The sequence below is a fragment of the Tachypleus tridentatus genome, chromosome 8 (assembly GCF_004210375.1).
Source record: "Tachypleus tridentatus isolate NWPU-2018 chromosome 8, ASM421037v1, whole genome shotgun sequence".
NCBI lineage: Eukaryota > Metazoa > Arthropoda > Merostomata > Xiphosura > Limulidae > Tachypleus > Tachypleus tridentatus.
In genome coordinates, this window is record NC_134832.1 from 105,084,442 (window position 1) to 105,098,545 (window position 14,104).

The 14,104-nt window shown below is 32.5% G+C and overlaps 1 protein-coding gene across 6 annotated transcripts in view; it reads right to left on the minus strand.

The window, feature by feature from the left end:
• LOC143223125 (clavesin-2-like) overlaps positions 1 to 14,104 on the minus strand; it is a 48,215-nt gene that overhangs the window by 7,446 nt on the left and 26,665 nt on the right. For all 6 annotated transcript variants that reach the window (XM_076450628.1, XM_076450625.1, XM_076450626.1 and 3 more), the window contains exons 5-6: positions 8,593 to 8,715; positions 1,055 to 1,165 (exon numbers count right to left, since the gene is read on the minus strand). In XM_076450628.1, the coding sequence (XP_076306743.1) occupies positions 1,055 to 1,165; positions 8,593 to 8,715 (234 nt within the window). The remainder of the gene's footprint in view (positions 1 to 1,054; positions 1,166 to 8,592; positions 8,716 to 14,104) is intronic.

Below are 14,104 nucleotides of genomic sequence, written 5' to 3' on the forward strand. Positions count from 1 at the left end.
CCAGTTTTATATTGTTGGATAGAGTAAAGAATGCACCACGTCATTGCAACTTCTGTATTGTTAGCCAGACACGGCTGAATAACCAATATAATAAAAAAATAATAAATATATCTAAATGTATAATGTTATGATATTTAAAGTATTTAGACATTTGTGTTTGAGCTATAATTTGTAGTCATTATAGAAAGAAAAAAATAGCATAATTTATTTTCATTTCCTACTTTTTATGGTGATTACAAGATCAGTTAAATCAACCCAATCCATACATACACAGCTGTGAAATTAACAAATATATATTTTTTCTAAAAGAAAATTGAAAATTATCTGAAGGTTAATGGTTATAAAATTTTGAATCTTGAATTAAAAAAAGTTCCAATATATAAAAGTATTTTTCACATTAAAATCAAAATTACTTTTCACAATTAATATCCAATATTTGAAAAGAAAAATGGCACAATAAAAGCATTACTTAAGAAACTGTAGAACTTGTGGTTAAAAGTCTTGGAATGTTTTCTAATAATCTGCAAAAGTTTGTAAAGGTATGCCTACTTTATCAAAAATCATAGTAAAATTACTTTTATGGATGTTTTCCTGGTTATGAACTGGGTGCATTCCACCAAACCCATAATGGTAAGATTACAATATAAATATTTAGTTGCAAGTGAGAAACTGATGATTGAAAGAAAAGTTATCAATTACATAAACATAATGATGAAAATTAGAAAATTATTTTTACCATTTTATAAACAACTAAACAACAAACCAATAACTACAGAATGCATATTATAAATAAAATCACAGCTGTTCAGTATATGTTGAATTTATGCTAAATTACAAACAAATAAACAATAATGCATATTATGAACAGAAAAAACAACTATAAACAACCATATCATACAAGATGTTTAAAATGAAAGAAAATTACAGCAAGAATTAAAATGGAAGGATCCAAATCATAGGTACGTAAAGAATAAAAGTCACATCTACTAATTGCCAGTACATAAAGGATGATTAATCATTTAATTCTAACACAAATAAAATTGAATACACTAACTTTTTCTTTTGTCTTATCTTTCAAAAATGGCTTCATCACAGTGAGAGCAGCTTCAACATACCATGGTTGATTAATGAAATGGATTCCAGAAAATCGAGCTGGAAAACAGTCCTAAAACAAATATAGAATGTTCAATTATAGAATAAAACTTAGAGAAACCTCAAAAACAAGAAATAAATGTGTAATACCAGAATGATTTTAAGTAGAAAGTTTTAGTTAGCATGAAACACACAATTATTATGAGCATAAATATCTAGTTATCAAGATAAACACAGAAGGATTATAAGTAGAAATGTCTAGTTACCAGTATACAAATAGAATTACTAAGTAGTTATCAGTGTACACACAGAATAATTTAAGAGAAATGTTTAACTACACAAATGTTTTTCAAATTTCAATACACATTAAGTATTAGTCTTAATATAGAAAGTCAGTAAAGGTAGCTAAAATATCCTTTCATTCTAGTTACTCATGAAAGTAGGTCATTCAACTAGTATATCACATGAAAGTGACCACCACTTAGATAGGTAGCACCTATACCCTGAAAAGACTGGTACTCTTATTGCTAATTGTTAGTATATAATGCCATGTTTTCTCAGTCTGGAACATATGATTAAGGTTTGCTACAAATACATTTGATATTTGAGCTCTCCAGTTAAAGCATTTAAATGATATACTTGTTTCTACCTTTCTTCTGAGCACTTAAATAAGGTACAGCTATGAGACAGAGATGCAATTCTAGTTAAGTTAAACTAACATTCTGAATCAGATGAAAACTGAGCTGTCCATTGGGCTAAGTTCAAATCTTAAAGGAGACATTTCTCTGAGAACTTGGGTGCTTGCACAAATAATCTACATCAACTACATGAACAGATATACCTTGCAATAGCACAAACTGTTTGTAAAAATATCTTATTCAACAAGTTCATTAAGGTGCTCACTTGTGTGCTTGTGAGGCATTAATTTGGTATGAGAGACATTTTCATCTTAATGAAGGCAGTTTCAATGATGATTAGGTTCAAAGTCATAAATTCAAACACCCCTCCAGTATAAACTAGATAATCAGAAAATTCCATTTGACTCTCACTATACACCACTACCAAACCAACACTTTGAAATTTTGCAAAAAAAGTAAGTACTGGAAGATTGTAGAAAGGATGCTAGGAAGTGTGAAAAAATGAAAGTACTTATCAGAAATAAAAAGGAAGAGGGACCAGTGTGAAGGAATAAAAGACATACCTGTAGAAAGTGCTCAAGGGATATCTCTTTATGCAAAAGAAATAGATTAGATGATCTAAGGAGGGGCACTGCACCACTTCTAAACCTGGTATCTTATAACCATGAAGAGGTAAGAACAAATATGGCAGAAAAGGGAAGGAGTATGCATTGCAGTGGGAGAAGATACATTAGGTGATACAGTGTGAGTGAAGTTGATAGTGAATACATCTGACCAACATCATCAGTAAGCTAAGAGGAGAAGGAAACATGCCTTAAGTGAGAGGAGACACAAGGCAATGGGTTCAAACTGAGGTAAACTGAGTACAACATTAATGTCCCAATCCAAAAGTACCAGATGACTAGGTAACTGAGACATCTAAAAAGAATGGATCAAGATGGTAAGGGCAGAAGAAAGACAGACCCTGCAGTAAAGACAAAAATAGAAAGTTTAGAATAGGGATGCCTGATACCCAGATATTAAGGAAACCAAAGACCTTTTCTCGAAAAGCCATGAAAAAAGCTCTTAGACACCAACAACCACTGGATGAGAGGCTGAAACCCATCAAGCCAGAGCGCAGCTGCAAAAAAAACATTCAATTTCTGCTGATACACAGCCATGGATAGAGGACAAATAGAAAAAGCCCAATGTGAGAAACTGGATCTCTTCACAAGAGACCAGACAAAAGCCAGGGGTTAAGATTCAGGACGTGGGATGCATAACCAGCAACTGTGGTTGATGAAAGAATTTGGGGAATAAGGAGAGAGGGATGGAAATAAAGAACTGTAATTGGAGTAGATGAGGAAACCCCAGTAAAGTGGGCCAGTAAGGAGCAATCTAAAGGGCTTTGCATGAATTGACATGGATGAGGAAAACTACCTGATGAAGTAATCAGATAGGAGGATAAACATAATGGAAATTGTTTGACTAATTCTTGCTGAAGGCATTTATAACCATAGCTCAAGGATGGGGAAACAGTGGACCAATACAAAGGTCAATGGTGATTGAGGGAAGTGGTAAATGCATTGATATGAATAATACCCCAATAATAAAAAAGCAACCAAAAAACAAGGGGATGAAAGGACCACTGTGCTAGGTAAACCCAATCTGGTTGGGAATGACTATCTGTCACAAGGTTGAAACCACCACGTATGTGAAATACCATCAAATGAATGTAATGATCATTTGACCAAAAGATAAGATCCAAGGTGAGAAAACACAGAGATCTTGACTGGGTGCCCCTTGGTAATTAATACGAGTCACCACCGTTGAATTGTAGGAGTTGATGATCTCTGGAGAGAGGAAAAAAATGATTCAAAACAACAAGGAGATTGATAACATTGATACGAAAAGAACATACCTCTGAAGACCAATAACCCCAAAACCCTCACCACTTGACAGTCAACCCATACATCCCAGCCAAGAAAGGATGCATCCAGGAACAGATGAGCCTTGTCCAACCTTGTCATTAATGTAGGATGAAAGGTTGATGAAAAATTCTAAAATATCTCAAGTAAGATTCTATTGGTTGTGGTGAACCCATTGAAGACCACATTCCCAAAAATAATAAACCTTGCAAGGAGAAAGAGAAGGAGCAAAAAGGGCATTCCAATTAACAGTTCCTCAAGACAGAGCCAGAGAGAGAGGATAGGCCCAACTGAGATAAGTATTGAAGAAAACATCCAAATGAGCAAGGTACTAGATAAGATGAAGAAAAGACTACTCCAATTTTATCAACCAGTCCACCTGAGCTGCTTTGAGAAGGAGTTGCTAAATCCTGTTCATAATGAATGAGAAGAAGCCAGACATCCATGTAGAAGTGAAAGTGCAAACCCCAGGGTATGAAAATATAGGGAGAAGATTTACCCTACCTAAAGAAAAGAAGTATGATGCCAAAACTAGCCAAAGAGCAGGGTATATCATCTTCAATGGATAAGCTGAAGATAAGGATGAGAATGCTTTGTGATTGGAATATGCAGATAAGCACTGAAGATATGTATCTTGGTTATCAACAAATCTAGAGAAAATGCCCACTGAATATTAAAGTAGGATTCTATGATTAAGAGTGGGGCATGAACATATTAACTGAGATGAAACAGGTGATGACCTACCTCCAGTACTTGTCTTTTTGGGAATCACAAACAGGCATATTAACCCCCTAAATCATGTGGGACAGGTTCAATAGCCTGTTGTGTGAGGAAATCTCTTAGCACCTTGGAAAGATGCTGGAGCAAGAAGGGATACTGAGGAAGAGAAAAGGAAACAGGCATGCTGAATAATGGAAAAGAAGTAAGAAATGAGATGACAAAACTTCCTGATTATAATTTGTGAGCTCAAACATCTGACATGAAGGGGCTCCACCAATGAATGAAGTCTGTTAAATCAGATCCCACCAGGTGGTCATGGAACCATTGCTGGCATACCATGTAATGGCATGAAAAATGGTGAACTGTAGCATCACAGGAAGAAGAAACAGACAAAGGCTGGGAAGGAAATGGTTGGGAGACAGGAATCAGTGCCACACTCAGCTCCAATTGGAACAAACAGGCAACAAGATGAGAAAGGGAGTACTGTTGTTCTACTAAACCTTGCCTTCAAAGACACCATTATTGTGTCAAAGACAACACAAAAATGGAACTATACAAAGGTCTCATAGATAAGGAAATGGAAGACCATTCTGTGATAATAAGGCATCATGACCAAAAAGATCCTAACATCAGAGAAACCACAGTTGCAAGGCCAGGGGCAAAAAAAGACAGGTGGGCCAATGTGAAAGTAAGGAGGGAGAGGACATACCCAGGGTTAGTGTGAAATGCCACTGATAGCAGATGGATCAAGAAGAGGTACTGCAACAGAGTTGTCACAGTGAGATAAAGGTGGTAATACTGGGTACCTGTTAGACAAAGAACATTTGGGATTATATAAATTGCATATACATGTTTAAATTTATACAACTACACATACACGGTTGGAAAAAAATGATTGCTACACCCAATTTGTTTCACAGTTCTTGGTTTCTGTAATTTTGTTTGTGAGTGTGTGCATTGTGGAAACATCAGAACCAGTGTAAAACAGTAAGAGACATTTTGTGGTGTAAAGTGATTCATGATTCAATAATGCAAACACGTGTGCATTTTAATTAACAAACCAACAACATAAACATATTACAGCAAATGATTAAAATATACTTGGAAAATATGAAAATGTTCTTTGAGTAAGAAAACCTAAATTTAAAGATGATGCCACTAATGTCATCAACAGAAATTGGTCAAAGAGTCTGTTTTGATACTTGATGGTATCCCTGCTGGCCATAATAACTGCTTGACATTGCTATGGCATATAATACACAGACTGAATGTAGGCATAAGCGAGTTAATGAAGCCAATTACAGAATAGGGCTTCATGTAGTTTCAAAATGTTTCTTGGTTTCTTCTCTTGCACATTGTTACTTCTTATCTTCCTGATGATGCCATGTTAACAGTTGTAAAATGTTATTTTTAAGTAATATATTTTTAATTCTATTGCAGATGTTTTCTTAATTTTAAACTATTTTAGTGTGGGATGCCTCCAACATTTATAAAACTTTAAATATTTATACAATACATATGGAGAATGGTTTTTCTTTATTATTTTGTGCCTACTGCATAGAGTGCATAAATATTATCAACATTTTTAACCCTATGACAGGTAGTAGTCATTCTGGAATATGCACTGGTCAGGTCCACCTCAGTGATCCTGAAGTGGTGGCCTTAACCACTTGATAACTACTACAGTTTTTAAATGCCTTTCTGTCCATGTCATAAAATGTCACCAAGTTACATTCAAAATTTAATTAAACCAATTTAACTGCCAATTTTAAAGAAATTAGCATTAATAAATACATTATAATCCAAAGTTTTATATTATTCAAGATATTATTCCTTTATTTTGAATGAAACTTCTGAAACAAACAATTAATTCTTCAGTTACCTTGTAACATTATGTACATATCGTTGAAATACTGTAAGTCTGAATACTTATGCATCTTTACAGCTTACTCTTAAGTACCTCTATAACAGCCTAGACAAGCTTCAATGGGGGCATGTTCATATTCCAGATACATTAATTTTGTATTTCCACTGCTCAGACTCACATTCTGAAGTAGTTTGTTGCTAAGTAAGTCATTTTTAGCTTTTAATGGGATGCTTATAACCATCAGAAAAAGCAAATGTCATGGTTAGTTTCTCTAGGCTACAAGGAAAGTTAATATTATATTATTCTTCAAATGACGAGTGAACTGCTGCTTTTAATTCCACTGTGGAAATCGATGTCCCTAGCACTGGAATGTTGTTACTCCATTTATACATATTAATTTGATAGACAGTTAAAGTGCATTTAGGTTTTACTTTTATGTTTTGGTTAAATATGTATTATTTGTGGTTTGTGTTTAAAATTCATATTTGAAAGGCTTAATGATATTTTTACCTTTACCTGTAGTCAACTTGCTTGTGAATGATTATAAAAATAGACATGTGCAAGTGCCATTTCACATCCAGCAAACACATCTCTGCTTGGAGTCTGCCAATCATAACTTTATTTATAATGGCCTGCAGGTACCACTTGATGTATGAACATAAATAATAACAAACAAAAAATTAACCAGAAAGAAAAATAAAATATTGAAAATAAACTATAAGTGAAAAGATAAAAGACCTGAATTTATGCACATTACACAAAAAAACATTTTAAGACTATTCTATGAAGGTAAGTGGATAGTTCCATTTCTAGATTTAAAACATTTAAATTCATGATACATTGATGATAATAGTTAGTTAGTGATATGATATGGAAAGTAAAACATAAACAAATATCCTAAAAACATTTTAATATTTATTAAGGAATTTTCTGAGATTATGCAAATAGAATGTGGAAAGTATAAAATAATAAATAGTATTTCATACTTAAAATGAAAATCATCTTGCAGGTGAACTATTCAGAGTGCAAGTGCAAATAAATACATTACATAACAGATTTTTTTTTTTTTAAATTGGAAACAGTGGAAGAAAATTCAAAATTAAATAATTTCTGAAACTAAGTGTTTAAGTTAAAAACTTCAATTAGTTTTATTTTTGGAATGAAATGGAATGATAGCAATGTAAGGTGTTGTGGATTTCCTCACCTTGTAATCATAAGGGTAACATGTCAGTCAAGGATCTTGATGTACTTGTCAGTACTTGACACTTCCTTTTACAAAAAGCAGATGTTCAACACTCTGTCCAGAGATGCATCACTATACCATCTGACCTTGCAGGTACTTTCCAGTTACATTCAAATATGATGAATATCTCTTCTCCACATTGACATCATAAACAAAATGTTCCCATCAGACCCATGAAGGTTGAGCTTTAATTCGTATGAGATAATTTTGCTATACATTGCTCCAGTCCATTTAACATTCTCATTGGCCCATTTGTCTCTCATACTGTTGGTGAAGAAAGATTTCTTTCTTTGCTGCATTGTTGGGTGACCAACTGAACACAGGCAAGACTGTGACTCCTGAAGTTTCCTGCCACATGTTTTTGACATCTCTAGAGGACATCTAACAATTCTGCAGGCTCATGTGTTTTATGACGACTGTCAGTTGCTGTAGAAGCTTTCTTCCCACCTCCTTCCTTCTGTATTTCTACACAGCCAGTGTCTCTCTATGTATATATCTACACCCATGAGCTCAAAGTAGACTTGTTGAATTTATTTCTGGCAACCTGCCTTGTTGAAAGTCCCTCTATTTTTATAAAAATAATGACTGCTTTTTTTCTGGGGAGTTTACTCGCAACCCTTCGTCATGGAAATGTCACATGCTCATTGTACGAAATAAGCTTCTAAACTGACTCTCATAAGGACTACTTATAGCCAAAAAATGACTGATGTAATACACAGACAGTACTGCAACATTCGTGAAACACATTTGTATTTACATGCTTTAGGTCCTCAAAAACAGATGATGATTTTGAAGAAGTGTGTGAAAAAAAATGGGTAATGCAATAAGTTTTTCAACAATATTCATACATATATCATTTAGTGACACAACACAGAAACTTTGCACTTTGAACTATAAGGTATATAAAAATTAAATATGCTTTTGAAGAAACTATTTAAAATAAGTAAACATATTACATGCACATGATTACCATAAAAACAACCAGTAGTAAGTTAAGGTTTTTGAAATAGAATTTGAACAATGCACTTAAATTGCACAATATTGAAAGCTGATAAAAACGTATTTGAATTAATATGAGGTTGATCTTTCAACACTGATTGTTTATCACATTGTACAAAAACTAACCTGAAGTCCTTCAATTATGACTTTCAATGTTTTTGGCTTGAGCTGAGAAGACTGTTTGAAGCTGAATTCTGTCCAGTCAACAATGATGACAAAACCATTCACTTGAGTTTCTTCATCTTCGAGCTAGAAGTAATAAAATTACTTTTTGCAAGAATATTTTTTATGTGAAGCTAACCAAAATATAACCAATAAAGAATAAATGGAGTTAGAATATCACAAAAATTATTGTGTACTTTTACCTTTGTAAGTAAAACACTACTCCACAACTGTACTGCAACTAGTTCTACACCAGAGATTAAGGCATAGCAAATCCTGAATGCAAATACACCCCTAAACAATGAGCAGAATTCCATTAGCTGGGTAAGAAGGAAAAACTAAAGATTAATCCCAAAAAGGACATGGATAAAATCTAGGGAAATAGGAGCCAAAGACAATAATTAGCTTACCTGAGGAAGCTACAGCTACAAAGGGAAAAGGAGGCTTAGGTTAAGATCCCCCCAAAAAAAAAACAACAACAACAACAACCACCAATACATGAGGGAAAAGTATAATTAGAAGGAGAAAAACAAACTGGTCTATGTCACATTAACCCATTCACACATACTTAGGCAACAGTATGACAAGCTACTCCACAGATTATAAAGAATGTGCCAAAAATGGTACAATTCTTAATGGAGCACAGTTATCATGTCCATGGTTAACAACTGTGTTATTGTCCCTGCAATGTGAGCAAGAAATCCATTATAACAGTAACATCACTTGTAGTCATGATCACCTGTTACTACGAATGCATAACTCATTGAAAAATTTGCAAGGAGAGAACAGATAATGGAAGCTAAATCATTTATCTCGACTAACAACAATAAAAACAAAATGGCAGTGACTAAATCAAAACATTCAAAAGTAAAAATGCATGGATATAATAATTAACTCATGAGTAAAAACAAATATGTTTGTACAGTATGGTTGCCAACTGAGAAGTGATTAGCAGGCACATTATTAGAGAGGGTACTAGTTATAAGAGGATTGCTGCATGATCATTTGCATGTAAATATGCATAAATTAATTTGGGTTAGAAGGCCAATGGTGAGCAACAAATTTGCACTAATAGAAGGCAATACTGATCAAGAAAGCTTTTTTGTGAGAAGAGGTGAATATGCTATCAAAACTTAATGTTTTAGATCTAATGTTGGTGACAGGATGCAATTGCTAGCTCTTCTGAGTAGTTGCTTGAGTTACATATTTCTATGAGTAATTTATCTCTCTGCAGAAAGTTTCATCACTGCCTATAAAACTACTCACACATCTTCATTCAGGTACAGGTATTAATTTTAAGTGGAGCATCAAGTGCCAGATCCCTGGTGGGGAATTAGTGCATAATCCACAACTTGTTATTCTGTCAGATATTTATTATTTTAGAAGTACTATTCTATAAAAATAACATGGGATACTAATGGCTAAATACATACATATACAGCTTCTTTTCTATATAAAAAAATATATAAAAGACAATGGAATGGACATTGGTTTTGGTTTCTGTAAAAATGGTTAACTTCAAACTTGAGGAAATTTCTAAAGGTGTGATTTTGGACATCTACATAGCCAAATGGTCTCAAACATCTGGCTGAAATGTCCATTTCATTAGTTGATTATGAGCATTACAACACACACTAATTAATATGAAATATACAATTTAATGCCCCCCGCTAGTCCAGTGGTATGTCTCCGGATTTACAATGCTAAAATCAGGGGTTCAATTCCCTCCTATTTGGGGGTTGTGCAGTAGACTAACAACCTACTCACTTAAAAACCAGTCTGTCACAGAAACCACAAGTGATTGCGGCCCTATGTTCCTTAAGGAATTTAGTGGCACTATTATTTTTTTTATTATTATTATACAATTTAATAAGCAACTGCATTGATTAATGACATATTTTTTTTATTCACCGAGTTTCACATGCTTAATTGTAGTATCTTACATGAAGGTGGGTTTCTGAGTATTAAATTCCAATTAAGAAATCATTTCAAAGCTATAAGCTACCTCGTTCATGCATTGAGTTTATGAGCATTGTTTTGCTTACTACAAATAACCCATATTTATGCAGGCATTTGAAAAATATCTACAATTTAATAAGCAACTGCATTGATTAATGACATATTTTTTTTATTCACCAAGTTTCACATGCTTAATTGTAGTATCTTACATGAAGGTGGGTTTCTGAGTATTAAATTCCAATTAAGAAATCATTTCAAAGCTATAAGCTACCTCGTTCATGCATTGAGTTTATGAGCATTGTTTTGCTTACTACAAATAACCCATATTTATGCAGGCATTTGAAAAATATCTACAATTAATGGTGAGTGGTGGAAGTCCCTAAATACAGTGTAATTCAATGACAAAGTGTCTATATCTAAAGGATGACAGGGTCTAAAATTTCTTTCTTCTTGAAATTTGAGTTTAATGTTGAGAGGAAAAAAATTCTTTGCATAAATTATATGTTATTAAAATGATGTTAGTCTTAAGATCTTTTCAAATTCAGTAGGTGCAGCAAAGAGAAATAAATAAAGTTCATACTGCTTTTTCTATTATTTATCAAACATTTGTTAAGTAAATTCTTAAGTTATTATTTTTTTGCATTAGAATGTTTGCTCTGTCAAATTTTGTGCCATGCTAATTGAGGGCTACATGCAAAAGCTATCCTAAATTTTGAAGTGACAGATTACATGGGAAGGGAGCTAGTCAAGCCCAGCCTCTGCTAACTCTTATCAAAGAACAGTAGAATTGATTGTTACATTACAACACCATCACTGAAAGTGTGAGCATTTTCAATGACAGGTTTCAAGCCCAGCATTTCATTAGATACAATAATCAGAATGGTAACTGAGATTATATATATATATATATTTTTAATAAACACAATTCCTAACGATATATGCAGAAGAAGAGAAAATCACTAACTCACAAAATTAAAGTGCTATTCTACTGGCTGCTTTAAATGAAAAAAACAAGATTATTTATATTTAGAAATTAAAATAATAGATAAGTACATCAATGCAAATGTTTTTAATAAAATAAAATGTTTTGCAGTTCCAATTCATGGTTTACCCTCTTTTAAAAGTAATGTATCATACCCTTTTGTTATAAGTATTATAATTTCATGATTACTCAGATATTGTAAAATTTATAATAAATTACATTATTTTATCAGTAATGTTGAAATACTGATACAAAAATTAATAGTTAATGGATCTAATAAAGAAACATTAAATAAAATTATTAAACTATTCTACAACAAATATAAAAATGTATTAGATACATATAAAGAAATAAAAATTACAGAAGTTTTACTAAAAGTTTCTAATACCAATTTTTTAGTTATGAATAAGATCGTTTAACAACTTGGCACTAATTTATGCAGATATACACCTTGCTACATATAAAGGCCTGTTAAGAGCATGACAGTCACAGCAGACTTAGTAAATGTGTGATGATTGGGTGATATACTAGTTTATTTAAATAACTGGATGGAACTCTTCATATTAGTGTAATTCATTTACTGGACTACCAATTAGTACCTTTCTACTATAATGGGTGCTGAAATGCTAACTTCAAAAGGTAAGTTTTTAACTTACCCCCAAAATGGCAGTACCTTATTTTCAATTAATGTTTTCTTCTTTACTTTGGAGAGCAGTTACCTCCCACAAATGTGGGAAATTGTGGGTTTGAGCACCGACATCTTACTCTCCTAATTTCTATTTCTATATTTATTGCTACTCCTTTATTTTATTTCTTTATACGAGACTGGTGAAAGGAGGTTAAGACTGATAGATAATGTATCCCCACCACAATGTGGATATCACTTCTGTAGTCACCTCCAAAACCTAGGGTACTTTTTATATCCCACATTATACCTTGCACCCTGGGATCTTTTCAATTAGTGCAGCATTTTTTTTAAATTTATTTTTGTTTTTGGCTTGTTTTTATGTTATAGCAAACTAACAATTTGTGAGAGGCTTGGATTTACTCTGTTTAATACAGTCCTGACTTTTGATTCTGTTAACTTAATTTTATCAGTATGAATATCTAATACAGAGTGCATTATTTATATTTGACATGTGTATGTTCTGCACCAAATATTTAATTTTTTGGCATTTTGGAATATACATATTCCATCTGCAACAAACTATATTGACCATGATACATTACTGGGTGCTGACATATTGTAAGGTTTATGATTATAGTTTGTTTCACATTTAGGGCTGACTATTACTAATATATTTCTTTGTCACTATGAGTGTCCTTGTTTAGACACCTGTCTTGCTTAATACAAATCAGCATTATATAGAAGGTATATAAATAATATGTTTATGCTATATAGAATCTCTATTCACATTAAACAGTTTTTATATTATATAAATTTGAAACACCCTAACATTAAATGTACTTTTAAACTGAAAAAAAACCAATGTAAATTGCCTTTTCTTGATATTAAAATCAACAGATTAGATAACCCCTTCACAACATTCATTTGTTGTAATAAACATACAGGGTTATATATTCAATTTGACAGTTCCAAATTTCTTTAAACAAAACCTTATTCTAGCCTTCTCTATAGAGCATATAACATCTGTTTATAACAAAACTACCACCTTATAGGACATTTTAATAAGAAATGGCTATTCCATGCATCTTATTCATGCTCTAACACAAAAGTCCCTTTCTCACAAATTTGAATCCATAAAAAAACATACACCATTGATAAATACCCAATAAGACTGATAGTTCTTCGTTGTCATCTTTTTTTTTCTTTTTTTTTTTTATAATTAAAATATTCTATCCACAAATTCAGATACAAATGGTATATAAATCACAATTCAAAGTACAAAATCTATTCAGATCTAAAGAACTATTACCTACCCCTTACATTCCAGGATTGTATACAACTACATGTGGTGACTGTAATGCCACTTAAATTGGCAAAACTATATGCCTATTACACCTTAAAGCCTAGAAGCACATGGGAGTATAAAGCAGAACTGGTAAAAAAATTATCAAACCAACCATACTCCACAATTCACTCACTTAGTGCAAATACTAACTACCCACTCTTAATTACAAATTACAAAATCATCTCATCTGGATCATCAAATACTGAACTCTTAATTAACAAAAGTTTACCTATTTCAAATTAACTCCCACATTTAAATTATAGCACAACTTCACCATAATTAAGTCTGTTCTCTAAATACTTGTACAATATCATTGCATTATTCTATTATCTACTTATCTGATTGTCTTTTAATTTATCTCATACTTTTATAGTGTTCACTTTATAATAAGACTGCACCTATGTACCATGTTCAGTATAGCTTGATGAAGATGGAATATATATATATATATATATTCCAAAACATCCAAGAATTAAATGTTTGTTACAGAACATATATGTATCAAATGTTTGTTGTTGCTTCCATTGTCCTGTTACTCATAACTAAACTTTGATCTATTCCT